This window comes from Ovis canadensis, chromosome 1, assembly GCF_042477335.2.
Source record: "Ovis canadensis isolate MfBH-ARS-UI-01 breed Bighorn chromosome 1, ARS-UI_OviCan_v2, whole genome shotgun sequence".
NCBI classification, from domain to species: domain Eukaryota; kingdom Metazoa; phylum Chordata; class Mammalia; order Artiodactyla; family Bovidae; genus Ovis; species Ovis canadensis.
The window spans coordinates 249,665,156-249,692,861 of record NC_091245.1 but is presented as its reverse complement, the minus strand read 5'-3'; the positions used below and the strand labels follow the sequence as shown (position 1 = coordinate 249,692,861).

The 27,706-nt window shown below is 39.0% G+C and overlaps 1 protein-coding gene across 8 annotated transcripts in view; it reads right to left on the bottom strand.

Annotated features, from left to right (window-relative positions):
• The window catches only part of XRN1 (5'-3' exoribonuclease 1), a 116,167-nt gene that overhangs the window by 84,391 nt on the left and 4,070 nt on the right, over positions 1 to 27,706 (bottom strand). For all 8 annotated transcript variants that reach the window (XR_011251238.1, XR_011251239.1, XR_011251236.1 and 5 more), the window contains exons 2-12: positions 17,934 to 18,166; positions 11,289 to 11,386; positions 10,022 to 10,131; positions 9,821 to 9,931; positions 8,035 to 8,117; positions 6,489 to 6,576; positions 6,239 to 6,407; positions 5,288 to 5,355; positions 4,822 to 4,959; positions 3,004 to 3,070; positions 2,693 to 2,798 (exon numbers count right to left, since the gene is read on the bottom strand). Coding sequence is in view for 5 of the 8 variants with exons in the window: in XM_069563442.1 (XP_069419543.1) it covers positions 2,693 to 2,798; positions 3,004 to 3,070; positions 4,822 to 4,959; positions 5,288 to 5,355; positions 6,239 to 6,407; positions 6,489 to 6,576; positions 8,035 to 8,117; positions 9,821 to 9,931; positions 10,022 to 10,131; positions 11,289 to 11,386; positions 17,934 to 18,166 (1,271 nt within the window). In the remaining 3 variants the exon portion in view is untranslated. The remainder of the gene's footprint in view (positions 1 to 2,692; positions 2,799 to 3,003; positions 3,071 to 4,821; positions 4,960 to 5,287; positions 5,356 to 6,238; positions 6,408 to 6,488; positions 6,577 to 8,034; positions 8,118 to 9,820; positions 9,932 to 10,021; positions 10,132 to 11,288; positions 11,387 to 17,933; positions 18,167 to 27,706) is intronic.

Sequence of the window (27,706 nt, the reverse complement as noted above, 5' to 3'; positions counted from 1 at the left end):
CCAAGTAGAAATAAGTACATGAACAATGCATAGAAATAGAGGAAAACAACAGAATGGGAAGGATGAGATCTATTCAAGAAAACTGGAGATACCAAGGGAACATTATATGCAAGGACAGGGAAGATACAGGACAGAAATGGTAAGGTCCTAATAGAAGTAGAAGAGACTGAAGAAGTGAAGTGAAGTCGCTCAGTCGTGTCCGACTCTGCGACCCCATGGACTGTATCCTACCAGGTTCCTCTGTCCATGGGACTTTCCAGGCAATAGAACTGGAGTGTGAATTGCCATTTCCTTCTCCAGGGGATCTTCCCAACCCAGGGATTGAACCCGGGTCTCCCACATTGTAGACAGACACTTTACCGTCTGAGCCACCAGCGAAGTCAGAAGAGATTAATAGATGGCAAGAATACACAGATGAGCCTGGTGGGCTACAGTCCATGGGGTCGCAAAGAGTCAGACACAACTGAGCAACTTCAGTGCTTCCCTGGTGGCTCAGAAGAGATTAAGAGATGGCAAGAATACACAGAGGAACTATACAAAAAAGGTCTTAATAACCCTGATAACCATGATTGTGTAGTCACTCAACTAGAGGCAGCCATCCTGGAGTGTGAAGTCAAGTGGGCCTTAAGAAGCATTACTACAAACAATGCTAGTGGAGGTGATGGAATTCCAGCTGAGCTATTTCAAATCCTAAAAGACAATGCTGTGAAAGTGCTGCACTCAGCAGGTCAGCAAATTTGGAAAACTCAGCAGTGGCCACAGGACTGGAAAATGTCAGTTTTCATTCCAATCCCAAGGAAGAGCAATGCCAAAGAATGCTCCAATGACCAGGTAATTGTGCTCATTTCACATGCTAGCAAGGTTATGCTCAAAATCCTTGAAGCGAGGCTTCAGTATACATGAACCAAGAACATCTAGACGTACAAGTTGGATTTCAAAGATGCAGGGGAACCAGAGGTCAAATTGCCAACACTTGTTGGATCATGGAGAAAACAAAGGAATTCCAGGAAAACATCTATTTCTGCTTCATTGACTACGTGAAAGTCTTTGATTGTGTGGGTCACAACAAGCTGTGGAAAATTCTTAAAGAGATGGGAGTACCAGACCACCTTACCTGTTTCCTGAGAAACCTGTATGCAGGTCAAGAATCAACAATTAGAACTGGACATGGAACAATGGACTGGTTCAAAATTGGGAAAGGAGTATGACAAGGCTGTATATTATCATCCTGCTTATTTATCTTATATGCAGAGTACATCATGTGAAATGCCAGGCTGGATGAATCACAAGCTGGAATCAAGACGGCCAGGAGAAATATCAGCAGCCTCAAATATGCAGATGACACCACCCTATGGCAGAGAGCGAAGAGGAACTAAAGAGCCTCCTGAGGAGATGAAAGAGGAGAGTAAAAAGCTGGCTTAAAACTCAACATTCAAACACTAAGATCATAGCATCCGGTCCCATTACTTCAAGGCAAATAAGGGAAAAAAATGGAAGCAGTGACAGATTTTATCTTCTTGGGCTTCAAGATCACTGCAGACAGTGACTGTAGATATGAAATTAAAAGATGGTTGCTCCTTGGAAGAAAAGCTATGCAAACCTAGACAAACCTAGAAACAGAGACACCACTTTGCCAATAAAAGTCCGTACAGTCAAAGCTATGGCTTTCCAGTAGTCATGTATGGATGTGAGATTTGGACCATGAAGATGGTTGAGTGCCAAAGAACTGATGCTTTCTGACTGTGGTGCTGGAGAAGACTCTTGAGAGTCCCTTGGACTGCAAGAAGATCAAAGCAGTCAATCCTAAAGGAAATCAGTCCTGAATATTCATTGGAAGGACTGATGCAGAAGCTGAAGTTCCAATGCTGTGGCCATCTGATGCAAAGAGCTGACTCACTGGAAAAAACCCTGATGCTGATAAAGACTGAAGGCAGGAGAAGAAGGGGACGACAAGAGTTTGAGATGGTTGGATGGCATCACTGATTCGATGGACATGAGTTTGAGCAAGCTCTGGGAGATGGTGATGGAGAGGGAAGCCTGGTGTCCTGCAGTCCATGGGGTCGCAAAGAGTTGGACACAACTGAGTGACTGAACTGAACTGAACTGTTATAGAGGGCTGTAGTTCAGAAATATGAGCCACCATTCTAGAGGTCAAGTTGTTAAGGAACTTTTATACTAGTTGTTAACCTGAGGCTGAGCCAGGTAGTCTTTGAGGTAAGTGGGATGTGAGCTTTAGAAGAAATGAAGCAAAACACTAACCATTTTCTATCTGGCAATTTTTATCATAGGCACACAGTTGAGACTTGAACAATGCAGAAGTTAGGGATGCCAACCCTCTTGCAGTAGAAAATCCACTCATAACTTTAGATAGCTCTCTGTATTTGCAGTTCCACATCTATGGATTCAACCAAGTGGGAAAAATGTAGTACTGTATTAAGTCTTCAGTAAAAACAATCCACATGTAAATGGACCTATGCAGATCAAGCCCATGTTGTCCAAGGGTATACTGCATAATACATGCCAATGAATATTATCTTCTCCAAAACCATAGTAGTTGAAAGGTCTACATTAATTTGCAAAACAAAAAATCCCTTCTTCCCATTACCATAATGATCAAAATTATGCTGTTTTCTGTAGAACTGCAAAGTCTACTTTTTCATACTTTAAAGTAAAAGCAATGGCAAGAACATACTCAGAAACTACGTCAACTCCCATCTTTGTCATGTAATATGTCCTTTTATATTGCCTAAACTCGGTTTCAAATAGGTCATCATCTTCCATCTCTTCTTCTAAATTGTCTGGAAAAAAGATAAACAGACAGTGGCTGACAATTATGAATATTCCATTTTTCCATTTAATGCTTTGATAAATACATGTCAAAGTAGATGTTTATAAACTATCACAGAAATCTGTTTCATCCAATATTACTGAATTAGTCCTAATAATGGAATATAATAACTATTCTGTCAAAAAAAATAACATATTCAAATAGTCTGTACTCACCCTTAGAAGTTACCACTTCTTCTCCATTTTTGTCTAAAGCAGCCCAACATATAGAATTTTCCTGGCCCTATTAAAAATTATAAATCAATATAAAAGTAAGATATACTTCAAGATGAGACATTGAACAGAAAGATTTATAAAATATTAAAGATAACTGAATGATCTTTAAGTGATATACTATAAAAGTTTATTTTAAAAATAATCCTCAAATGCTGTGTAAATGTTTTTGGTTTTATATCACTTGTTTCCTGAAGCTATAAATCTTTATTATTACAACTTAACATTTAGGACCCTCAATGATAAGTAACAATGCTCACCAATACAAAAAAGAAATATATTTAATTACATATGTTTTCTAAGAAAAGAACATTCCAAAAACATTTCATTTACTTAGAGAAAAGTACACAATCAATATCAAATCCTTTCAACTTCAACATTTTTATATGTCACATTCTGGGCTACTGATAACAAGAAACAATCTGTTTATAGTGGAGTCCAATAATTACAACTATTACCTATTTTTTTATATCTCTGGTTCCCATCATTATTATACCTCTACCCTCCACTTCTATTTTCTTCCACGCAACTCATCTGCTTTTCTAAAGTTCTTCCATTTCATCATATCCTTCATATCCTGCCCATCTATTTTTCCACTCTTGTGATTTCATCCTTTCTCTTCTCTATTTTCTGATTGTCTACAAACTGCCAGTGACTTTCACTAGTTTTTCCAAACTAGGGCCTCTGCCAGTTTTCTTGCCTGGGCTGTTTCTCCAGTTTCCTTGTTTTACCTGTGTCTCTAAAGTTAACTACATACCCCCAGACGACTTGTGAAGTTTAAGTAATGAGCTGAGGTGAGTGGAGCCAGGGATTACTGATATTTAAGTTTGTGAGTGCACGTCCCCCAAAAGTTGTAGAGCCTGTTTTATTAAGATAAAAAACAGAGTAGAATGCAGACTACTGCTAAGTTCCACAGGGGAAAAGTTAAGCAGTTAGAAAGGCTACACTAAACAAAATCAGGATAGCTGCCCTTTCTGGAGCAAGAGATATTAGGCTCGAACCTAAAGAGAAGCAGTACAGCAAAGAGAGTGCAGGAAGCTCATCAATTTCACCAGAATCCAATAACTATGGATTGGCTGAGGAAAATTTCAGAAGAGGTTTATTTTCTAAGCTAACACATATAAGACATTCGTTATGGCTTACAAAAGGTGTTTTACAGGGTACTAGCATATTCTATGGAGAAGGAAATGGCAACCCACTCCAGTGTTGCCTGGAGAATCCCAGGGACGGCAGAGCCTGGTGGGCTGCAGTCCACGCGGTCACACAGAGTCGGACACGACTGAAGCGACTCAGCAGCAGCAGCAGCAGATTCTAATTGGCTCTATTATTCATTTATTGAGCACCTAATATTCACCATATATTGTAACACTGTATTTTATATATGATTTTATATATAAATTACTTCTAGAGAAAAATAAGTGATCTTATAACATTAAATGATATAAATATCCACATTTTTAAAGAGATAACTAATTTTCTGGGTCCTTAGAAATGTCTCTACACATTAACAGAATGGAAGAGCAAAGAAGATGCAATGCTTTTCAATGGCAAAAATAAATTGCTTTTAAAAGATCAGATTTAAATGATAGTATCTAATAGAGAAAAAGAAACCAAAGAATTTTTAAAATGTACATAAAGGAAAAGAGGAAATGAAACAAAAATGAGGAACCCCAAAATCATAAGAAAGAAAATGAGAAACAAGGAATATCAGTTTTACCTTTACAGGTAAAAAAATGAAAGGACACCTAAAAAAATGGACACCTTTGATTTTTTCTTTTCCTTGTAGTTCTTGGCTTCTTCTGCTGCAACACCTGCTGCTTCATTGAGGTACTTGTTACCAACTTTGCTTTCAAACCACTTTAGGTCCACAAAAACTTCACTGAAGTGTTCTCGATCAAACTATACAGAAACATTTAAATTTATTTTAAAATAACTTTAGTATGTCTAGAAGAAAATAAAACGAACTTTTAACAATGACTGCGTCTAGGGCATAGGAAATCAGAGGATATTACTTTTGATGCACATAGGGACTTCATCTACTACTCTGAAAACTAAAAATAAAAAGCAAGTAGAAATAAAAATAATGTAGATGAAATTATTTATATAAAATAACCAACTGGAGTAGAACTATAACATTTTTTCTTCTGGTATTATGTAATTGATATTAGGTAATTGGACCATTTATAGCTACCCTGGGACAGAAAAACAAAAACTTATAGTTACTTACATCCGATAGTTTCACAAGGTATTTCTCAAATCGAGGTAAGTTGAGATGCCCACTTTCATTAATATAACCTAAAAGGAACAAAATCTGAATTTGCACTAAATGCTGACATTTTTAAAAAACAATTTTATAAAATTCTGTTTTACAAAACGTTGAGTTTTGACATTCTACTAATCAAGAAAAAACACTCAGTGTTGGACCATATAAGTGACCCTAGTTTCTACAAACTTGATGTTACTATAACACACAATATGTAAGAATTGAAGCAAAATAGAAAAAGTTCCAGGTTTACATAATAATAATCCTCCTAAATTTCCAAACACTGGGGTGACAGTTAATTAAATTAAGTAAGTTCTAGAATTGAGGTCATTTATTTGATATGCTAACTTAAGAAGAAAAAGACCAATATCCTGCTACTTGATTGATTGATTGATTCACTGTATGGTTTGCAAGATTTTAGTTCCCTGGCCAGAGACTGAACCTGTGCCTTTGACAGTGTAAGTGTGGAGTCCTAACCACTGGACTGCCAGGGAATTTGGTTGTCCGCTTTATTCAGCATCATCACTACCTCTCAGTTTCCCACTGTAACTTAAAAGTCTCTCCCTAATAGTAAATACTCTGATGCTTATCCATTCAGAAAACTGAATTTTTACAGTTAAATATGAAAAGAGCTAAGTGAAACCAACAACCTCTGCAGGCTTTTGTAAGCCATTAAAGGTAGAGATTAGTTAGGTATCTATGAATAAATGAGATTGCTTAACTTGTGTCATCTTGTCTGTTTGTGAACCACTGAAAATTGCAACTTTAGAACTTGATGCCTTAGACTAAAAGAAACTCCAAATTATTTTTCTACTTTAGCTCTGCAAGCAATAATCTAATAAACTGAGTGACATTTCCAGGGTTAGTTGAGTTTTAAATTAAAGTAGCCTCAAATGAATATTAAACTTTTCTTACCCCCAAGTTCTGGCAGGATGGTAATATATGTTCCATAAAGCAGAGGCAGTGCATCATGATTAATATGTAAATGAGGTAGATGAGGGATAAAATCATTGCCAACAAGAAATCCCATCAAAATCCAATCATCTATTATCCTTTCAATATCATATTTAAATGTGATCTTGTCCTATAGCAATATGAAGAAAACAGTCAAATCCTTTGGAAATTTCTGCATATTCACTTCTGATCTATTTATATTAATACTTACTTTTAATGCTGAAAACTCATAGTCAATATACTCTCTCATTAAAGACAAGTGTAGGAGGTGAAATGTGGTTTCTTCTGGTGCGCATACCCTATAATTAGTCAAGATGATCAACACAGAATTAATTATATTTTTAAGGTTCAAGTTTAAAAGTGCAGCTTAAAATAAAATTTATCACTGCAGTATAATTAATTCTTGACATTAAGGCATGTAATTTATATGTAAGCTGCAGGGTAATGTTAAGATAAAAACATAATAACAATTATGATAGATATAAAGTTCAAAATAATTGGTTTACAGCATGCTTTCTGGGGAAGGACTCACAGAATTAAGAAAGTCTAAATAATAAATAACAGATGTAAGAAAACAATGGGATCTGTTCTGGCCCACTTAAGGCTGGCCACCAGCAAAAGGCATATAGATTAGTGAGTATATACTTTTATGTCTACTGCAGTATAGGTTAAAGCTTCAATGGTGCGGCACTATTACTTTCTCCTCTTACCTTTCCCTGGCTTGGTCCAGGGGTCTATAATCCTGGCTGTTGGCTTATATTCCAAGATTAATTACAAGTAAGAATGTAAGTTTTTAAGAGCATATTAAAAGCACTTATCCACCATGAACAAGTGGCATTTTCCACAGGAATGCAAAAATGGTTCAAGATAAATCAATGTAATAGGGGAAAGTCACTCAGTCGTGTTTGATTCTTTGTGACCCCATGGACTGTAGCCTACCATAGCTTTTCAGTCCATGGGATTTTCCAGGCAAGAATACTGGAGTGGGTTGCCATTTCCTTCTCCAAGGAATCTTCCCAACCAAGGGATTGAACTCGGGTCTCCCACATTGTAGGCAGATGCTTTACCCACTGAGCCACCAGGGAAGCCCAGTGGTTCAAGATAAATCAATGTAATACACCATATTAATAAACAAAGGAAAAAAACCCCACATACTCATTCAACAGAAAAAGCCTATGTCAAAATTCAACACCCTTTCATGATAAAAATACTCAGCAAAGTAGAAACAGAAAGGAATTTCCTTAGAATGATTATGGGAATTTATGAAAAATCCACAGCTAATAGCATAATCAATGCTGAAAGACTGAAATTGACATGGATCAAAGACTTAAATGTAAGGGTTAAAACTTATAAAACCCTTAGACTAAAATGGGAAAAAGCTTTATGACACTGGATTTGGCCAATGATTTCCTGGATACTACACTAAAAAGTGTACATGACTCAGTGGCCATGAATTTGAGCCAACTCTGGGAGACAGTGAAGGACAGGGAAGGCTGGCGTGCTACAGTCCATGGAGTCGCAGAGTTGAACATGACTGAATGACTGAACAACGATAAAATGTATAGGCAACAAAAGAAGAATACAGACCAGAACTCATCAAATTTAAAAACTTTGTACATCAAATGACACTATCAACAGAGCAAAAAGGGAGCCCACAGAATGGGAGAAAATATTTACAGATCATATGCCTGTTAAGGGATTACTATTTCTAATTTAATTTCTGGTCTACCTTCCAATATACAGGCAGTATGATTTACCTTTGAGTCTTTTTGCCACCAAATCGAACTTCTTCTCTTAAAAGAGAGAAATGTGCCTCATGACTTGTTAATCCAAGCATAATCTGTTGAAAAATGATTAAGAAGTGTTTTTATTCTCTCATTTTTTATAGCATCAGGTTCACAAAAGCAATCAACAACAGTTCTATATAAAGAAGAACATGCTTATTTAAGGAAAATAATTAGTAAGTTAAATATATAAACTTCAAAATATGATCCACTTATATCATATTTTGTGATGAATGGGGTAAATTGTGTGTACTTTCCTAAGAAAACAATGTTCACCTTAGACTCACATAACCTTTACAACCACACCACTGCATGCCTATAATAATAATCTCTCTTAGTTTTTATTTCTTTCTACTTGCCATGGGGGAATGGGAAGGAATTAGAGGCAATAGCACTTCCACATCAGAAGAATACAGGACTCTTCTGGAGGTCAGGATACCTTTAGTATGTGAAAACTTGGGGAAAAAACTGGGAAAGGATCTTTTCAGTTAATATTCTCACATAGTATTCTAATCCCCAAAGTAAGTCAAATAGTTTAGTGAGACATATCAACCAACTGCAATGCAGAGTTTAATTTAATCCTGATTTACACAAAATAAAACACTTATGAATCAATCAGGGAAATGAGAATCCTGGATGGTTTTCATATATATTAAAGAGTGATTTATTAATATTGTTTTATATGGGATAATAACACTGGAGCTATTTTATTATTTTTAATATTCTTGATCATGAAATATTTATAGATTAAATAATATAATGTCATATACTTCAAGAATCCAGAGGAGGAGGAGGAAGGATACAGATGGTTAGGAAAAGGAGCTGAAAATAATCAAAGGAGGAAGAAGGACACAAAGATGTTCATTATGCTCACTCTATTTTTGTTTATACTTGCAAATTTCTGTAATAAAAAGTTAAAAAACATCTAGCAGGGACTTCCCTTGGTGGTCCAATGGTTAAGAATCCACCTGCCAATGCAGGAGACACGAGCTCAATCCCTAGTCCAGGAAGTTCTCATACTGCTGTGGAGCAACTGAGCCCTTGAGCCATAACTACTAAGCTCATGCTCTAAAACGAGAAGCCACTGCAATGAGAACCCTGCACAATGCAATGAAAAGCAGCCCCCATTCACTGCAACCAGAGAAAGCCCGCGTGCAGCAGTGAAGCCTCTGTGCAGCAACAACAATTACAACACAGTCTAGCAAACTTGGGTTACAGAGTTATCAGATCAGATGGTATTAAAAATCCTGTATTAAGCATGAAGATAAAAAGGGTCCTCTACCCAGAACTCAGCAGAGAATTCACAGCACTAGGGTCATCAGGTGTGAACACTATCTATATGCACCTGTTGATCATAAACAATGGCAAAAGAACACCTTTTCCAAATGTTATGAACTTTGGTAACAGCAGAAGTAGCAATTATTATCATGTCTCTAATATTTCTTTCCACAACCAGAAATCTGCTAATATTAAGACTAAGTTTCCTAAACAGATATTTATCATAATGGCATCAGTTCAGTCGCTCAGTCATGTTCGACTCTTTGCGACCCCATGAATTGCAGGCCTCCCTGTCCATCACCAACTCCCAGAGTTCACTCAAACTCACGTCCATTGAGTCAGTGATGCCATCCAGCCATCTCATCCTCTGTTGTCCCCTTCTCCTCCTGCCTCTAATCCCTCCCAGCATCAGAGTCTTTTCCAATGAGTCAACTCTTCGCATGAGGCATAAGACTACAATAACAATAAGCATTTTACCTACCAAGTCAGCATCTAAGCCATAAAGACAGTGCCTGGTGTTTGGATCATGATCTGGCTTTGCCTTCTCGGATCTGATAAACTCCATGATTTTATGCTCTCCTTCTCCAGGAGTCTAGATATAATGTTAAAAAAAAAATACAGTAATATTCTACATTTCTCAAGATTCAGTTGAAAAACTGTTTAAGTAAGAAAAGATAATAACCTCATGGCCTGAGAAGTAGATGGTAACTCCTTGCCACGATTTGTCTGTAGAAATTTTCATATTTACAAAGTACTTCAGATGTTCATGTAACCTGGCCATGAATTCAGTCCCTTTAAATAAAAAGATTTTAGAAATTTAATCTGAGTGAGAAATAGAAACAGAGTTATCAGTGATAGCATGAAACTGGATTATGGGTCTGAAGGTTGAAAGCTCTCTGGCTTATCTTGAAAAGCAAATCATGTTACATCTTTCCCGAGCAAAGATCACAGCTATTTCCAATTTCACTAGTCAGCCCTAAATGAAGTTAATGTCAGATACAGAAAGTCAAAGAATTTTACTACTTCCTTGGGAGTATACTTCAAATATTTTCACTCAAGGGCAGAGTTTCAACTCTCTAACAAACTTCAATCTTCAATCTTTTCTGCTGGATTCTAAAAAGGTTTTGTTTTCTTTTTGTAAGACATGCAGCCACAACAACTGTTATTATTACTACTTTTAACTCAAAAAAATGACTATTAATCTGGAAACAGAGTATACAGTGATTATGTTTTCGGAAAAGCCTAGATGATCAACAGGCAACACAGTCTTAAACAGTCAAAGGCAACACAGTCTTAAACCGTATAATGATATAACTGCTTGTTAAATTGAGCATTGTCATTAGGGCACTTAATGAAAGAGAAAACTACCACAGTAAAGAATTAATGAAAAGATACAATTTTAAGACTTTTCTTCAATGTGAAGGGTTATAATGATGTTAGACTCCTGGAACTGCAGACTATGCTGTTGCATTTAAAATTAAACTTGTAATACTAATAATTAATCCTTAAAGTCACAGAAGTCTTAACCACCTCTGAGGAGCAGAGCAGTAAGCATTCTAGATAAGGAAAATGGCTTTCTTATCCTGAATAAAACAAACTGGCTATATGAACTTGGGTGAGCCACAACCTCACTGAGTCAGTTTTCATACAAATAAATGTCAAGAGTAGTAGGACTGATCTTGTAAGTTCGTTCTAGGTCAGGAATTCTGTGCAGGTAGGAGAATCCTGTCCGTAGTTGCTCTTATCAGCATCTGTAAATTCCTACAGTGGGTCTTCATAGGGGCATTTATAACCAAGGTGATCAAACTATCTTATGAAGCGACATAACTGGGAAAATATAACAAATGGAATTCTAAGGACAAAAAAAAAAAAAAAAAAAAAAAGAGGTTACAAAAGAAAACTAAATTTACATTTTAAATTTCCTAGAATTTTTCTCTCAGTGAATTTACCTGGTGTAATGCAGTTGGAATCAAATCTGGCCTCTGCAGGAAGAGTTTCTCCTTTTTCTATTGCCTTTTTAATTTTGTCTTCAGCCTCCTTTGCTGACCTTAAATGTTAAGGGGGGAGAAAAAAGAATCCTCAACTTTCTAGGAAAAAAAGAGATCTCTACATACAGTAAACTGTCATTTAGAAGCTTTTGTAACTAAAATACTAATTCATCAATTTTAAGTTCAAAACATGCAAGTTTTGAAATGACTACAATCGATAAAGATGAGCCTTAGCATTGTTTGTTTTATTTATTTAAAGAATTAAGTTTTTCAGCTATGGACTATAGAAGCCGAACATTATAATGGTGTAAAACTGACATAAAATGTTATAAATACTTATTATAAAATAATTCTTTTCTTACACAAATATACATATTGGTTCTAGAAATAATTTCAAAAGTATAGCGTAAACATTCATTATATGCACTACATTTAATAACATCAAACAAGAAGTACATTACTAAAAGGATCTCTAAGAATATTACATAAAAATAATTATAAAATTATAATGTACACCTTTGGATTCCCTCATGAAAATATCTAAAATGAAAGCCTAATAACATTAATGACATCAGTAGCCAAAATGATTTCATTTTTGAGGCAACAGAATTTACTAGGAAGAACATGATTATTCCAGAGTCTGATAGAAATAGATTTGAATATCAGCATTCCAATTCCCGTATGGTTTTTCTGGTAACGCGTGTGTGGCACACAAATTTGCCACATGGCACATAATTTAGTAAGTCCTGCTTTATGTACATTTTCTACAGCCCTGTTACTAGTTCTAACTACTGTGCTCTGTTGAATTCCATTTCTGTGATAAACAAACTCTTCTTTGTTTTTAACCTCTCTCTCACCAACCTCTTCAATATAACAAAAACTTTGAAGATAACAACTCATTTGTAATCTCTCCAATAGAATCCATTCTTTCCTCATTTCTCCTCTTTCTTCTTTGAAGAAATGATTATTCAGTGTTACTATGTGATAAGTTCTTGGGCTACAACAAAAAAGAAATGATTCCTCTTCTTAAGAGTTACACACTAGACACAGTGTAAGAAAACAGTGAAGAGTTAGTCGCGCAGTCATGTCCGACTCTTTGCAACCCCGTGAACTGTAGCCTGCCAGGCTCCTCTGTCCATGGGATTCTCCAGGCAAGAATACTAGAGTGAGTACCCATTCCCTTCTCCAGGGGATCTTCCGGACCCAGGGATCAAACCCAGGTCTCCTACATTGTAGGCAGATTCTTTACTATCTGAGCCACCAGGGAAGCCCTAGGGTATAAGAAATAGATGGATATAAAACATATTGTTTAATATAGCTGCAATACAGAGAATGTCTGGGACAGGAACAAGGTAAAATTACTAGTCTAGGTAGAAGATTATGAAGGCCAGACTGACATAGTAGCACTAAAGATGAAAAGAAGTATATAGATATGACTAAGATGTGAGGAATAAGGAAGAGGGAGAGGCCCAATTTCTCTTGGAGTTGAGCAGCTATTTACATGGTGCTTTCACAGAAACTCTTGCCTGGAAAATACCACGGATGGAGGAGCCTGGTAGGCTGCAGTCCATGAGGTCGCAAAGAGGCGGACATGACTGAGCGACTTTACTTCCACTTTTCACTTTCATGCATTGGAGAAGGAAATGGCAACCCACTCCAGTATTCTTGCCTGGAGAATCCCAGGGATGAGGGAGCCTGGTGGGCTGCCATCTCTGGGGTCGCACAGAGTCGGACACGACTGAAGTGACTTCGCAGTTCGCAGTTCAACAGAAGTAGGAACGTAGAAGGATGGCAAAGTTTGAGGCAAAGATCAGTTCAATTCTGAATATGTTAAGCCTGAAATGTATCTGTGGTATCCAGAAGGAGTCATTTAGCAGGCATTTAGATATACAGAAGTTCTGGGAAGAGATATCTACCAGAAAGATAATTTGGGAGTCAGTACAGTTTCAGCCATTGGATAAAATCTCTCAAAACCTAGGATAGAACCTTAAGAAACATCAGTTTTCAAGAAAAAAAAGGAGGGGAAGAGAAGATAAGGAGATTAAGAAGGTCAAGTCAGGGACTTCCCTGGTGGTCCAGGGGCTAAGACTCTGTGCTGTCAATGGAGGTGGCTAGGGTTCAGTTCCTGGTCAGGGAACTAAATTCCACATGCCACAACTAAGGCCCAGCAGCGCCAAATAAATACACTTTTTTTTTTTTTTAAAGATAGTGTTGAAGGGAATTCCTTGGTGGTCCAGTGGTTAGGACTCGGTGCTTCCATTCCTGGGGCCCGGGCTTGACTCCTGGTCAAAGACAGTAGTTAACTGAAGGTTATGGGAAGGAAGTTCAAGAGAGAAATAATGGCCAACACTGCTAAATACAAGAGATAAATGAAGTAATATAAAGACAGAATTATTCTTTAGATTTAGTCTCTTTAAGAAATTTATCTGTAATTTTTTAAGGAAGTTTCAGTGGCATGAGGGGGATGAAAGATAGGAGCAGATTTAAAAATGAGTAAGAGATGTGTAGAGATTATGGTCAGAGAGTACGAACAAAGGAAACAGGCACTATGGAGAATGAGAAAGGGCTACCTGGGGGACTCTGGGGAAACATGGAGCACGGGATGCCACCACAGTATTGAATAAATGCCTGTGGTGGTTATGGAGAAGTGGCCCTCAACAACCACTCCTTTCTTCTAGTTTGTCTTCTGAGGTCAGAAAGCTATAAAATATTAAACTCTCAGGCTTCCTTCAGCTAGGCTTCTGGATGTGACTTAGATTTTGTCAGATGTTCCCAAGAAACATTTGGAAGGGAGAAGTCTAGTGACGTGTACATGACAGTTGTGGCACTGGGGTTATAGGCAGGGGTGTGTTTTACCAATAATAGAGAGATTTCAATATTTAGCAGCTTTATAAGTGCTGAGAAGCAAGGGGCAGGGCATCTGTTATTTTTCCAGTAAGGATATGGCAGGTATACTGGGGCCTTGGAGCTAACAGATAAATTTATGGCTTCTTTATTGTTGAATTATAACTAAATTGACCCCTTCATGGATCACATCCTTGTCATGGTGAAGGGGGTTACATACCTTGATGAAGCTATGAACCATGCTGTGCAGGCCACACAGGATGGACGGGTCATAGTGAAGAGTTCTGACAAAATGTGGTACACTGGAGGAGGAAATAGCAACCCACTCCAGTATTCTTGCCTAGAGAACCTCATGAATAGCATGAAAAGGCAAAGATATGACACTTGAACAGGATTTCCCCAGGTTGGAGGGTGTTCAATATGCTACTGGGGAATGGGTGGAAGGCAACTACAGAAAGAATAGCTCCAGAAAGAATGAAACAGCTGGGCCAAAGCGGAAATGACACTCAATTGTGGGTGTGTCTGGTGGTGAAAGCAAAGCCAATGCTGTAAAGAACAATATAATGTTGGAATCCAGAATGTTAGGTCCATGAATCAAGGTAGATTGGATATGAGCAAGGAGATGGCAAGACTGAACACCAACATCTTAGGAATCAGTGAACCAAAATGGACAGGAATGGGCGAATTTAATTTAGATGATCATTGTATCTACTATTGTGGGCAAGAAATCTTTTGACTTTCACAATGATTTTATAAGTACCCAATTCTCTTATTATATCCCTTTCTGCTTAGAACAAACTTCTATTACCTGCAACTGAACACTGACTGACATAGTGGGCTTATATAATCCTTTTTTAACACTAGATTTTCTAGCCCAGCAGCTTCCCAAAATTAGTTTAACAATTATCAGGAGAATCTGGTTAAAAAAACAGTTTCTAGGGCACAGTTTTTGGAGATTCAGATTAAAGTAAGTCTTGGGTGGTACTTGAGAAATCTAAATTTGAGTAAGAGACAGCCCCTGTCTTCAAGGATTTCATTGTTCCAATATCTTCAGCGTCTTTTCTCTTTTGATATTTAAATCTCTATAGTTTACCATTCTCTTCCCATTCCATTCAGGTATGACCTAAATCAAATCCCTTATGATTATACAGTGGAAGTGAGAAATAGATTTAAGGGACTAGATCTGATAGACAGAGTGCCTGATGAACTATGGACGGAGGTTCGTGACATTCTACAGGAGAAAGGGATCAAGACCATCCCCATGGAAAAGAAATGTAAAAAAGCAAAATGGCTGTCTGAGGAGGCCTTACAAATAGCTGTGAAAAAAAGAGAAGCAAAAAGCAAAGGAGAAAAGGAAAGATATAAGCATCTGAATGCAGAGTTCCAAAGAATAGCAAGGAGAGGTAAGAAAGCCTTCCTCAGCGATCAATGCAAAGAAATAGAGGAAAACAAAACAAAACAAAACAAAGAAATAGAGGAAAACAACAGAATGGGAAAGACTAGAGATCTCTTCAAGAAATTTAGAGACACCAAGGGAACATTTCATGCAAAGATGGGCTCGATAAAGGACAGAAATGGTCTGGACCTAACAGAAGCAGAAGATATTAAGAGGTGGCAAGAATACACAGAAGAACTGTATAAAAAAGATCTTCACGACCCAGATGATCACGATGGTGTGATCACTCACCTAGAGCCAGACATCTTGGAATGTGAAGTCAAGTGGGCCTTAGAAAACATTACTACGAACAAAGCTAGTGGAGGTGATGGAATTCGAGTTGAGCTAATCCAAATCCTGGAAGATGATGCTGTGAAAGTGCTGCACTCAATATGCCAGCAAATTTGGAAAACTCAGCAGTGGCCACAGGACTGGAAAAGGTTAGTTTTCATTCCAATCCTGAAGAAAGGCAATGCCAATGAATGCTCAAACTACCGCACAATTGCACTCATCTCACATGCTAGTGAAGTAATGCTCAAAATTCTCCAAGCCAGGCTTCAGCAATATGTGAACAGTGAACTTCCAGATGTTCAAGCTGGTTTTAGAAAAGGCAGAGGAACCAGAGATCACATTGCCAACATCCGCTGGATCATGGAAAAAGCAAGAGAGTTCCAGAAAAACATCTATTTCTCCTTTATTGACTATGCCAAAGCCTTTGACTGTGTGGATCACAATCAACTGTGGAAAATTCTGAAAGAGATGGGAATCCCAGAGCACCTGACCTGCCTCTTGAGAAATGTGTATGTAGGTCAGGAAGCAACAGTTAGAACTGGACATGGAACAACAGACTGGTTCCAAATAGGAAAAGGAGTACATCAAGCCTGTATATTGTCACCCTTCTTATTTAACTTCTATGCAGAGTACATCATGAGAAACGCTGGGCTGGAAGACAAGCTGGAATCAAGATTGCCAGGAGAAATATCAATGACCTCAGATATGCAGATGACACCACCCTTATGGCAGAAAGTAAAGAGGAACTAAAAAGCCTCTTGATGAAAGTGAAAGAGGAGAGCGGAAACGTTGGCTTAAAGCTCAACATTCAGAAAATGAAGATCATGGCATCTCATCCCATCACTTCATGGCAAACAGATGGGGAAACAGTGGAAACAGTGTCAAGACTTTATTTTTGGGGGGCTCCCAAATCACTGCAGATGGTGACTGCAGCCATGAAATTAAAAGACACTTACTCCTTGGAAGGAAAGTTATGACCAACCTAGACAGCATATTCAAAAGCAGAGACATTACTTTGCCAACAAAGGTCCGTCTAGTCAAGGCTATGGTTTTTCCTGTGGTCATGTATGGATGTGAGAGTTGGACTGTGAAGAAGGCTAAGCACCGAAGAACTGATGCTTTTGCACTGTGGTGTTGGAGAAGACTCTTGAGAGTCCCTTGGACTGCAAGGAGATCCAACCAGTCCATTCTGAAGGAGATCAGCCCTGGGATTTCTTTGGAGGGAATGATGCTGAAGCTGAAACTCCAGTACTTTGGCAACCTCATGCAAAGAGTTGACTCATTGGAAAAGACTCTGATGCTGGGAGGGATTGGGGGCAGGAGGAGAAGGGGACGACAGAGGATGAGATGGCTGGATGGCATCACTGACTCGATGGACGTGAGTCTGAGTGAACTCCGGGAGTTGGTGATGGACAAGGAGGCCTGGCATGCTGTGATTCATGGGGTCGCAAAGATTCGGACACGACTGAGCGACTGAACTGAACTGAACTCCCATTCTCAGGGCTAAACTCCTCCTCTTATTACTTGAGATAATATCTCAAGTGTCCTAACTCAGCTCTCTTCTACTCCATAATCACCTTCCAATTTCATTTGCCTTTCTATGCAGGGAGGACCCATATTTAAGCAAAGTCAGAATCAAGCCCAGGGTCAAATTAAATGTCAGCAACATTGTCATTAGCACAATCTCTCATTCACTATGCAATTCCATAGCTCAGGATGAAATACTATAGGAACTTTTCTATGACCATTTCCAAATTACTAAGTTTTGAGAAGTCTGAGAAATTTGTGACAGAGAACAGAGCAATTTTATCTAACCCAACATATACCCTGAGAAATAACATGTCATTTGAATAATTAATTTGTTTACTTGGTAAAATGTGACATTGTAAGTGTGAGATATTCCATTTCTGCAGGGGATTTAAGCAGAAAAGAAACATGAAAAGGAGATTCACTGTGTTAAGCCAAGTCAATTTTCTTTAAAATATTACATTTTATTCATCTAAATGGCATTCTAAAACAAATCATAAATGTTTTACCTAAAACGCCTCCCACGCTGTTGGTTCATCTTTGCTCGGGGAGCCACACCATCAACAGCCATGAAGAATACTTTCCTGGGCTTAATAATGCGGAACAACACCTCCAAGTAGTGAAAAATATCAGTGAAGATTTTATCATCTGAAATTCTGAAGTGAACATCATCATCATTAGGATGGGAACACTGATGTATAATTCCATTCATATCCAGGTATAAGTTATCAAATTCAGGAATCTAAAAAACAAAAAAATGACCAAGACCATTATTATAATCAGTCACATATACATAAGCATCTGATAAAAAGCAGGATATAGGGGCTTATTCTGATTATATAAAAACTCAGTAAACACAGTTGAATAAATAAAGTAAACAAACAGTAGGAATAAGGAAGACAGAGACATATTATGTGGTTACACTATGCACCAAAAGCTTAATCACATTTACTGCCAGGAAATTATTTACTTATTTAAAATATGATAACCTGAGAATACATAAAATAAAGTACTTGATTGATCTGGTACTCAAAATATTAGTCTCCTTTCTTCCATTTGAGATTAATTTCTAAAAGCCTCAATTTTCTCTATAAATGGGTAACATGATATACATTTATAGCAAATGGCTCTATGCACATGGTCATTAAAGGTTTTACAAGTGATTTAAAGCCTTATTGAGTATTTGGTTTCACTGAAGTGTGTGTGTGTGTGCACGCTCAGTTGCTTCAGTTGTGTCCAACTCTTTGCAACCCCATGGACTGTAGCCCACCAGGATTCTCTGTTCATAGAATTTTCCAGGGAAGAATACTGGAGTGGGTTGCTATGCCTTTCTCCAGGGGATCTTCCCAACCCAGGGACTGAACCTGCATCTCTTATGTCTCCTGCACTGGCAGGCAGGTTCTTTACCACTAGCACCACCTGGAAAGCTTTCACTAAAAATAGAATCATTAATTTATTTATATTAATTTAAAAAGCTTAGATTATGCCAAGAAATTTAGGAAATTTTGAAAACTGATTTTTCATACATGGATTAAATAATTTCTAAATTTTGGCTAAGAGGCATCTGCTTTTACAGAAAGGCCTTCATGGTTCTGATTCTGATCTACTTTTCCTCCATTTAAATATTTATGAGCAAGGCTTCCCTCATGGCTCAGACTCAGGTAAATAATATGCCTATAATGCAGGAGACCCAGCTTCCTTCCCTGGGTTGGGAAGATCCCCAGGAGAAGGGAATGGCAACCACTCCAGTATTCTTGCCCGGAGAATTCCACGGACAGAGGAGCCTGCGGGCTAATCTATGGGGTCACAAAAAGTTGGATGCGACTGAGCAACTAACACTTCACTTCAAGGCGAACGCTCTGAAACAAATATACAACACAAAAAACTGAAACAGGCACAACTTAATATCTAGAAAAATAAAGGAATGTGAGAGGAGTCTGCCTTATATGCTAACAAAAGAAAGGCATTTTGAATTTTCAAATATAAAAACATTATGGGCTTTCTTAAAACTATTTCTGAAACAATTATTCAAATTTTACCACAGGCATAGGTAAACAAAGGGGCTTCCCTGGTAGCTCAGCTGGTAAAGAATCCACCTGGCAATGCGAGAGACCTGGGTTCAATCTCTGGGTTGGGAAGATCTTCTGGAGAAGGGAAAGGCTACCCACTCCAGTATTCTGGCCTGGAGAATTCCATGGACTGTATAGTCCATGGGATCGCAAAGAGTTAGACACTACTGAGCGACTTTCATGTTCACTGCACTTAGGTAACAATATACTTTATTAATATTGAGAAAACAGCATGCCTTTGAATTTTAGGGGTAAAGTTTTGGTCTTTGAATCAATGAACACCAAAAAACATATTTATAAAATACTCATTTATATAAGATTATACTAAGTATTACACAAAATAATTTAAATGCTCTTGCTGAGTAACAGGCGCAAATGAAATGACAATTGTGATCATGAGGTTTTAAATGTACATTCAAGATTTACTGTTTGGGGCTTCCCTGGTGGCTCAGTGGTAAAGAATCCCCTTAACAGTGCAGGGGACACAGGTTCATTCGATCCCTGGTCTGGGAAGATCCCACATGCCTCAGGACGACTAAGCCTGTGCTCCACAGTTATTGAGTCCACATGATGCAACTACTGAAGCCTGTGTGCCTAGATCTCACGCTCTGCAACAAGAAAAACCACTGCTGTGAGAAGCCAAAGCACTTCCACTAGAGAGTAGTCCCCACTCCCTACAACTGGAGAAGGCCTACCCACAGCCTTCTGGGGTTTTAGAAAAGGCAGAGGAACCAGAGATCAAATTGTCAACATCTGCTGGATCATGGAAAAAGCAAGAGAGTTCCAGAAAAACATCTATTTCTGCTTTATTGACTATGCCAAAGCCTTTGACTGTGTGGATCACAATCAACTGTGGAAAATTCTGAAAGAGATGGGAATACCAGACCATCTGACCTGCCTCTTGAGAAACCTGTATGCAGGTCAGGAAGCAACTGTTGGAACCGGACATGGAACAACAGACTGGTTCCAAATAGGAAAAGGAATACGTCAGGCTGTATATTGTCCCCCTGCTTATTTAACTTATATGCAGAGTACATCATGAGAAACGCTGGGCTGGAGGAAGCACAGGCTGGAATCAAGATTGCTGGGAGAAATATCAATAACCTTAGATATGCAGGCAATGGCACCCGACTCCAGTACTCTTGCCTGGAAAATCCCATGGATGGAGGAGCCTCTTGGGCTGCAGTCCATGGGGTCGCTAAGAGTTGGACACGACTAAGCGACTTCACTTTCACTTTTCACTCTCACGCATTGGAGAAGGAAATGGCAACCCACTCCAGTGCTCTTGCCTGGAGAATCCCAGGGACGGGGGAGCCTGGTGGGCTGCCGTCTATGGGGGTCGCACGGAGTCGGACACGACTGAAGCGACTTAGCAGCAGCATGCACATGACACCACCCTCATGGCAGAAAGTGAAGAAGAACTAAAGAGCCTCATGATGAAGGTGAAAGAGGAGAGTGAAAAAGTTGGCTTAAAGCTCAACACTGGGAAAACTAAAATCATGTTATCTGGTCCCATCACTTTATGGGAAATCGATGGGGAAACAGTGGAAACAGTGTCAGACTTCATTTTTCTGGGCTCCAAAATCACTGCAGATGGTGACTGCAGCCATGAAATTAAATGACGCTTACTGCTTGGAAGGAAAGTTATGCCCAACCTAGACAGCATATTCAAAAGCAGAGACTTTGTTAACAAAGGTCCGTCTTTCAGGGCTATGGTTTTTCCAGTGGTCATGTATGGATGTGAAAGTTGGACTGTGAAGAAAGCTGAGCACCGAAGAATTGATGCTTTTGAACTGTGGTGTTGGAGAAGACTCTTGAGAGTCCCTTGGACTGCAAGGAGATCCAACCAGTCCATCCTGAAGGAGATCCGTCCTGGTTGTTCTTTGGAAGGACTGATGCTAAAGCTGAAACTCCAATACTTTGGCAACCTCATGTGAAGAGTTGACTCATTGGAAAAGACTCTGATGCTGGGAGGGATTGGGGCATGAGGAAAAGGGGACGACAGAGGATGAGATGGCTGGATGGCATCACCGACTCGATGGACTTGAGTTTGGGTGAACTCCGGGAGTTGGTAATGGATAGGGAGGCCTGGCATGCTGCGATTCATGGGGTCACAAAGAGTTGGACACGAGTGAGTGACTGAACTGAACTGAACTGAATGACAGAAAACCTGCCCTAAATGATATTTTAAATTAAAAAATAGTTTAACTGAACCAAATAACTTAGCTGTAGTCCAAGGGGACACAGAAATGTAGTATGTAAGAGACATTCCAAATCAGTGAAAAAAAGGGATGGGGCACCTAGCTAACTACTTGGAAACAAAACTGTAATTCAACTTATAACAGAATAATGTCAGAAGGATTAGACATTTTAATGTGAGAAATGTAAATCAGAAAATGATATACAAATATATTGGTAGTTTTCAGGTGGGGAAAGTCAGAAATCATAAATCAAACAAATGATGAAGTTGGCTACCTGAAAATGTATTTTAAAAATCTTGTAGGGTTAACAAGAAAGTGTCATAAACAAACTCAGCTGAAAAATGACAAAATGCAGGAAGATCCTTGCAAATTAGGACAAAGTCAATACTTCTAATATACAAAAAACAACCCTAAAATATGAAGAAAAACATTATATGTTAAAAGCATGGAAAATGCAAAGCAATTCAAAATGGAAGAAACATAAAGTCTAAATCATATGAAAAAATGTTCAACATACCCAAGTTCTAATTAATATGATACATTATTTTTCCCATCAGGTTAGCAAAAGACTAATGTTACCCAGTATAGGTAAGGGTTTGGAGAAATGTGTATTTCATGTCAATAAAAGCAAGAGCTGGCATTTATTAAGTACTTATTAGGTGTCAAACATTGGGTTAAACACATATTCATTCTCTCAATTATGGTTAAAAATCTTAAAAGAAAAGATAGAAATTCCCAATTTACATTAGAGGAAAATCACAGAGCCAGAAAAGAGAGGTAGCATTTACATACAACAGTCTGGGATGGTAATATAAACTGGTATAATGAATATGAAAACATATATCAAAATCTGAGGTGTGCAATCGTTGACCCAGGATTTCTACTATTAGAAATTTATTCTGAGAAATAATCAGAAATGTGAAATGTGCACAAAGATGTAACTACAAAAGTATTCACGGCAGTATGTCCAGAAAAGATAGAAAATGAAAAAAAAACCTAATAATAAGGAAAACTGATAACGGTACATTAACACAACCAAGTATTACAAAGCAATTACAAATTGTTATATTATTATTCATATTTGGCATGGGATAATGTACAAAATGATTCCCAGGTGGTGCAGTAGTAAAGAATCCCCCTGCCAATGAGGGGATCTAAGAGATGTGGGTTTGATCCCTGGGTTGGGAACACCCCATGGAGGAAGGCATGGCAGCCAACTCCAGTATTCTTCCCTGGAGAATCCCATGGACAGAGGAACCTGCTGGGTTACAGTCCATGGGGTTTCAAAGAGTCAGACAAACTGAGCATGCACACACAATGAACACAATATATATGGTTAAATGACAAAAGCAGGTTACAAAACGGGTGAATTATTCTCCATGTTTTGAAAATACTTATCTACATGTGTATCTGCATAGAAAAGTTAGAAAGATATAGAAACAAGATGCTGCTGCTGCTAAGTCGCTTCAGTTGTGTCCGACTCTGTGCGACCCCATAGATGGCAGCCCACCAGGCTCCCCCATCCCTGGGATTCTCCAGGCAAGAACACTGGAGTGGGTTGCCATTTCCTTCTCCAATGCATGAAAGTGAAAAGTGAAAGTGAAGTCGCTCAGCTGTGTTCGACTCTTAGCGACTCCATGGACTGCAGCCCACCAGGCTCCTCCACCCATGGGATTTTCCACGCAAGTGTACTAGAGTGGGGTGCCATTGCCTTCTCCGAAACAAGATGCTACTGGTGGTTAATCCTGGATGATGAATCTCATTTGCTCTTTTCTTCCCTCTAGACTATATACTGGTCTTCCCTGGGGGCCCAGACTGTAAATAATCAGCCTGCAATTCGGGAGACCTGTGTTTGATCCCTGGGTTGGGAAGATCCCCTGGAGAAGGCAACGGCTACCCACTCCAGTATTCTGGCCTGGAGAATTCCATGGACAGAGAAGCCTGGCAGGCCACAGTCCATGGGTCGCAAAACGTACAACACAACTGAGCAACTTTCACTGACTGAGACTATATGATACCTTTCACATTTTTCTGCACTATATGAACTTTTATATAATGAGCACCTTTATAAACTGAAAAAAACGTAATTTTCCTTTAAAAAAATTTAATTCCCTTAGGTTTCAGATTATTAAGAAAGATACAGAATGATAATCATAGGCCAATGTGATGAAGAAAATGATCACACACAGAAGAATCCTGCTCTTTTACTCAGACACAATACTGAGTTCTTACATCTGCAAGTTAGAAAGTATCTTATACTTTCCCCTCTCCTTCTACTCTATATCTAATTAGCCATAAAGATTTCTTTTTGTTTTTAACATCTTAAATGTTCCCAGAATATCACCTTCCTACCCATGCTCACTGTCTTCGGCAACCCCATCTTTTTCTCCATCCCCAGATTTCCCATCTTACATCAAACCTTCAGTTTTCCATCTGTACTACTTGTTTCTAGTTTTCACACTACAGTTCAGCCACTTTTCTAAAGCATAATCTGATCCTGTGGCTGCCTTTTCAAACTTATACTACAAATTCTTAATGCCATAAAATGTCCTATATGATTTGGCTGTTACCTTTACCATCAGTTGCCATATTCCTTCCTGTTTACACATATATCCTACAAACTAAAGGAAGTAAATTACTCGGTTCAGCTCAGTCGCTCAGTTGTGTTCCACTCTTTGCGACCCCATGGACTGCAGCACTCCAGGCTTCCCTGTCCATCATCAAATCTCGGAGCTTGCTCGAACTTATGTCCATCAAGTCAGTGATGCCATTCAACCATCTCATCCTCTATCGTCCCCTTCTCCTCCCGCCTTCAATCTTTCCCAGCATCACGGTCTTTTCAAAGGAGTCAGTTCTTTGCATGAGGTGGCCAAAGTATTGGAGTTTCAGCTTCAGCATCAGTCTTCCAATGAATATTCAGGACTCATTTCCTTTAGGATTGATTGGTTTGATCTTGCAGTGCAAGGGACTCTCAAGAGTCTTCTCCAACAACACAGTTCAAAAGCATCAATTCTTCAGTGCTCAGCTTTAAGGTCCAACTCTCACATCCATACATGACTAATGGAATGTCTAGCTAGTACATCTAGCTTTGACTAGATGGACATTTGTTGGCGAAGTAATGGCTTTGCTATTTAATATGCCATCTAGGTTGGTTATAGCTTTTCTTCTGAAGAGGAAGTGTCTTTTAATTTCATGGATGTAGTCACCATCTGCAGTGATTCTGGAGTCCAAAAAAGTAGGCTCTCAATGTTTCCATTGTTCCCCCATCTATTTGCAATGAAGTGATGGGACCGGATGCCGTGATCTTAGTTTTCTGAATGCTGAGTTTTAAGCCAGCTTTTTCACTCTCCTCTTCCACTTTCATCAAGACGCTCTTTAGTACCTCTTCTCTCTCTGCCATAGGGTGGTGTCATGTGTTTCTCAGGTTATTGATATTTCACTGGGCAATCTTGATTCCAACTTGTGCTTCATCCAGTCCAGCATTTCTCATGATGTAATCTGTATATAAGTTAAATAAGCAGGGTGACAATATACAGCCTTGAAGGATTCCTTTTTCAGTTTGGAACCAGTCTGTTGGTCCATGTCCATTTCTAACTGTTGCTTCTTGACTTGCATACAGATTTCTCAGGAGGCAGGTCAGGTGGTCTGGTATTCCCATCTCTTTCAGAATTTCCCACGGTTTGTTGTGATCCACACAGTAAAAGGCTTTGGCATAGTCAATAAAGGAGAAATAGATGTTTTTCTGGAACTCTTGCTTTTTCTATGATCGAACAGATGTTGGCAATTGGATCTCTGGTTCCTCTGCCTCTTCTAAATCCAGCATTAACATCTGAAAGTTCTTGGATCACATGCTGTTGAAGTCTGGCTTGGGGAATTTTGAGCATTACTTTACTAGCATGTGAGATGAGTGCAACTGTGCGGTACTTTGAGCATTCTTTGGCATTGCCTTTCTTCGGGATTGGAATGAAAAGTGACCTTTTCCAGTCCTGTGGCCACTGCCCAGTTTTCCAAATTTGCTGGCATATTGAGTGCAGCACTTTCACAGCACCATCTTCCAGGATTTGGAATAGCTCAAATGGAATTCCATCACCTCTACTAGCTTTGTTCGTAGTGATGCTTCCTAAGGACCACTTGACTTCATATTCCAGGAAGTCTGGCTCAAGGTGAGTGATCACACCATCGTGATCATCTGGGTCGTGAAGATCTTTTTTGTACAATTCTTCTGTGTATTCTTGCCACCTCTTCTTAATATCTTCTTCTTCTGTTAGGTCCATACCATTTCTGTCCTTTATCAAGCCCATGTTTGCATGAAATGTTCCCTTGGTGTCTCTAATTTTTTTGAAGAGATCTCTAGTCTTTCTCATTCTATTGTTTTCCTCTATTTCTTTGCACTGATCATTGAGGAAGGCTTTCTTATCTCTCCTTGCTGTTCTTTGGAACTCTGCATTCAAATGGGTACTTTCCTTTTCTCCTTTGTTTTTTGCTTCGCTTCTTTACACAGCTGTTTGTAAGGCCTCCTCAGAGAGCCATTTTGCCTTTTTGCATTTCTTTTTCCTTCTCCTATACAATGTCACTAACCTCCTTCGACAGTAAGGAGTGGTGGGTGGCAGCCACATGATGCTGGAGCAGTGAGCAGCCGAGAGGAGTTACGCCATGTCCAAGGTCAGGAGCGGGGGCTGTGAGCAGATACCCCACGTCCAGGGTCAGAAAAACCCCAATAAGATGGTAGGCGCTGAGTGAAGACATCAGACAGCAGACAGACAGAAACCACAATCACAGAAAACTAACCAATCCAATCACATGAACCACAGCCTTGTCTAACTCAATGAAACTATGAGCCATGCCACATAGGGCCACCCAAGACAGATGGGTCATGGTGGAGAGTTCTGACAAAATGTGGTCCCCGGAGAAGGGAATGGCAAACCACTTCAGTATTCTTGCCTTGAGAACCCCATGAACAGCATGAAAAGGCAAAAAGATATGACACTGAAAGATGAACTCTCCAGGTCGGTAGGTGCCCAACATGCTACTGGAAATCATAGGAGGAATAACTCCAGAAAGAAAGAAGAGACGGAGCCAAAGCAAAAACAACACCCAGTTGTGGATGTGACTGGTGATGGAAGCAAGGTCCAATGCTGTAAAGAGCAATATTGCATGGGAACCTGGAATGTTAGGTCCATGAATCAAGGCAAATTGGACGTGGTCAAGCAAGAGATGGCAAGAGTAAACTTTGACATTTTAGGAATCAGCGAACTAAAATGGACTGGAATGGGTGAATTTAACTCAGATGACCATCATATCTATTACTGTGGGCAAGAATCCCTTAGAAGAAATGGAGTAGCCCTCATAGTCAACAAGAGTCCAAAATGCAGTACTTGGATGCGATCTCAAAAACGACAGTATGATCTCTGTTCATTTCCAAGGCAAACCATTGACCACCACAGTAATCCAAGTCTATGCCCCGACCAGTGATGCTGAAGAAGCTGAAGTGGAACGGTTCTATGAAGACCTACAAGACCTTTTAGAACTAACACCCAAGAAAAATGTCGGAAGTCAAGAAACACCTGGAGTAACAGGCGTATTTGGCCTTGGAGTACAGAATGAAGCAGGGCAAACACTCATAGAATTCTGCCAAGAGAATGCACTGGTTATAGCAAACATCCTCTTCCAACAACATAAGAGATGACTCTACACATGGACATCACCAGATGGTCAACACCAAAATCAGATTGATTATATTCTTTGCAGCCAAAGATGAGAAGCTCTATACAGTCAGCAAAAACAAGACTGGGAGCTGACTGTGGCTCAGATCCTTATTGCCAAATTCAGACTTAAATTGAAGAAAGTAGGGAAAACCACTAGACCATTCAGGTATGACCTAAATCAAATCCCTTACGATAATACAGTGTAAATGGGAAATAGATATAAGGGACTATATCTGATAGAGTGCCTGATGAACTATACTTGATCAGCTTATACTTAAAAGTGAGTATAGTATCCTTATGTTAATCC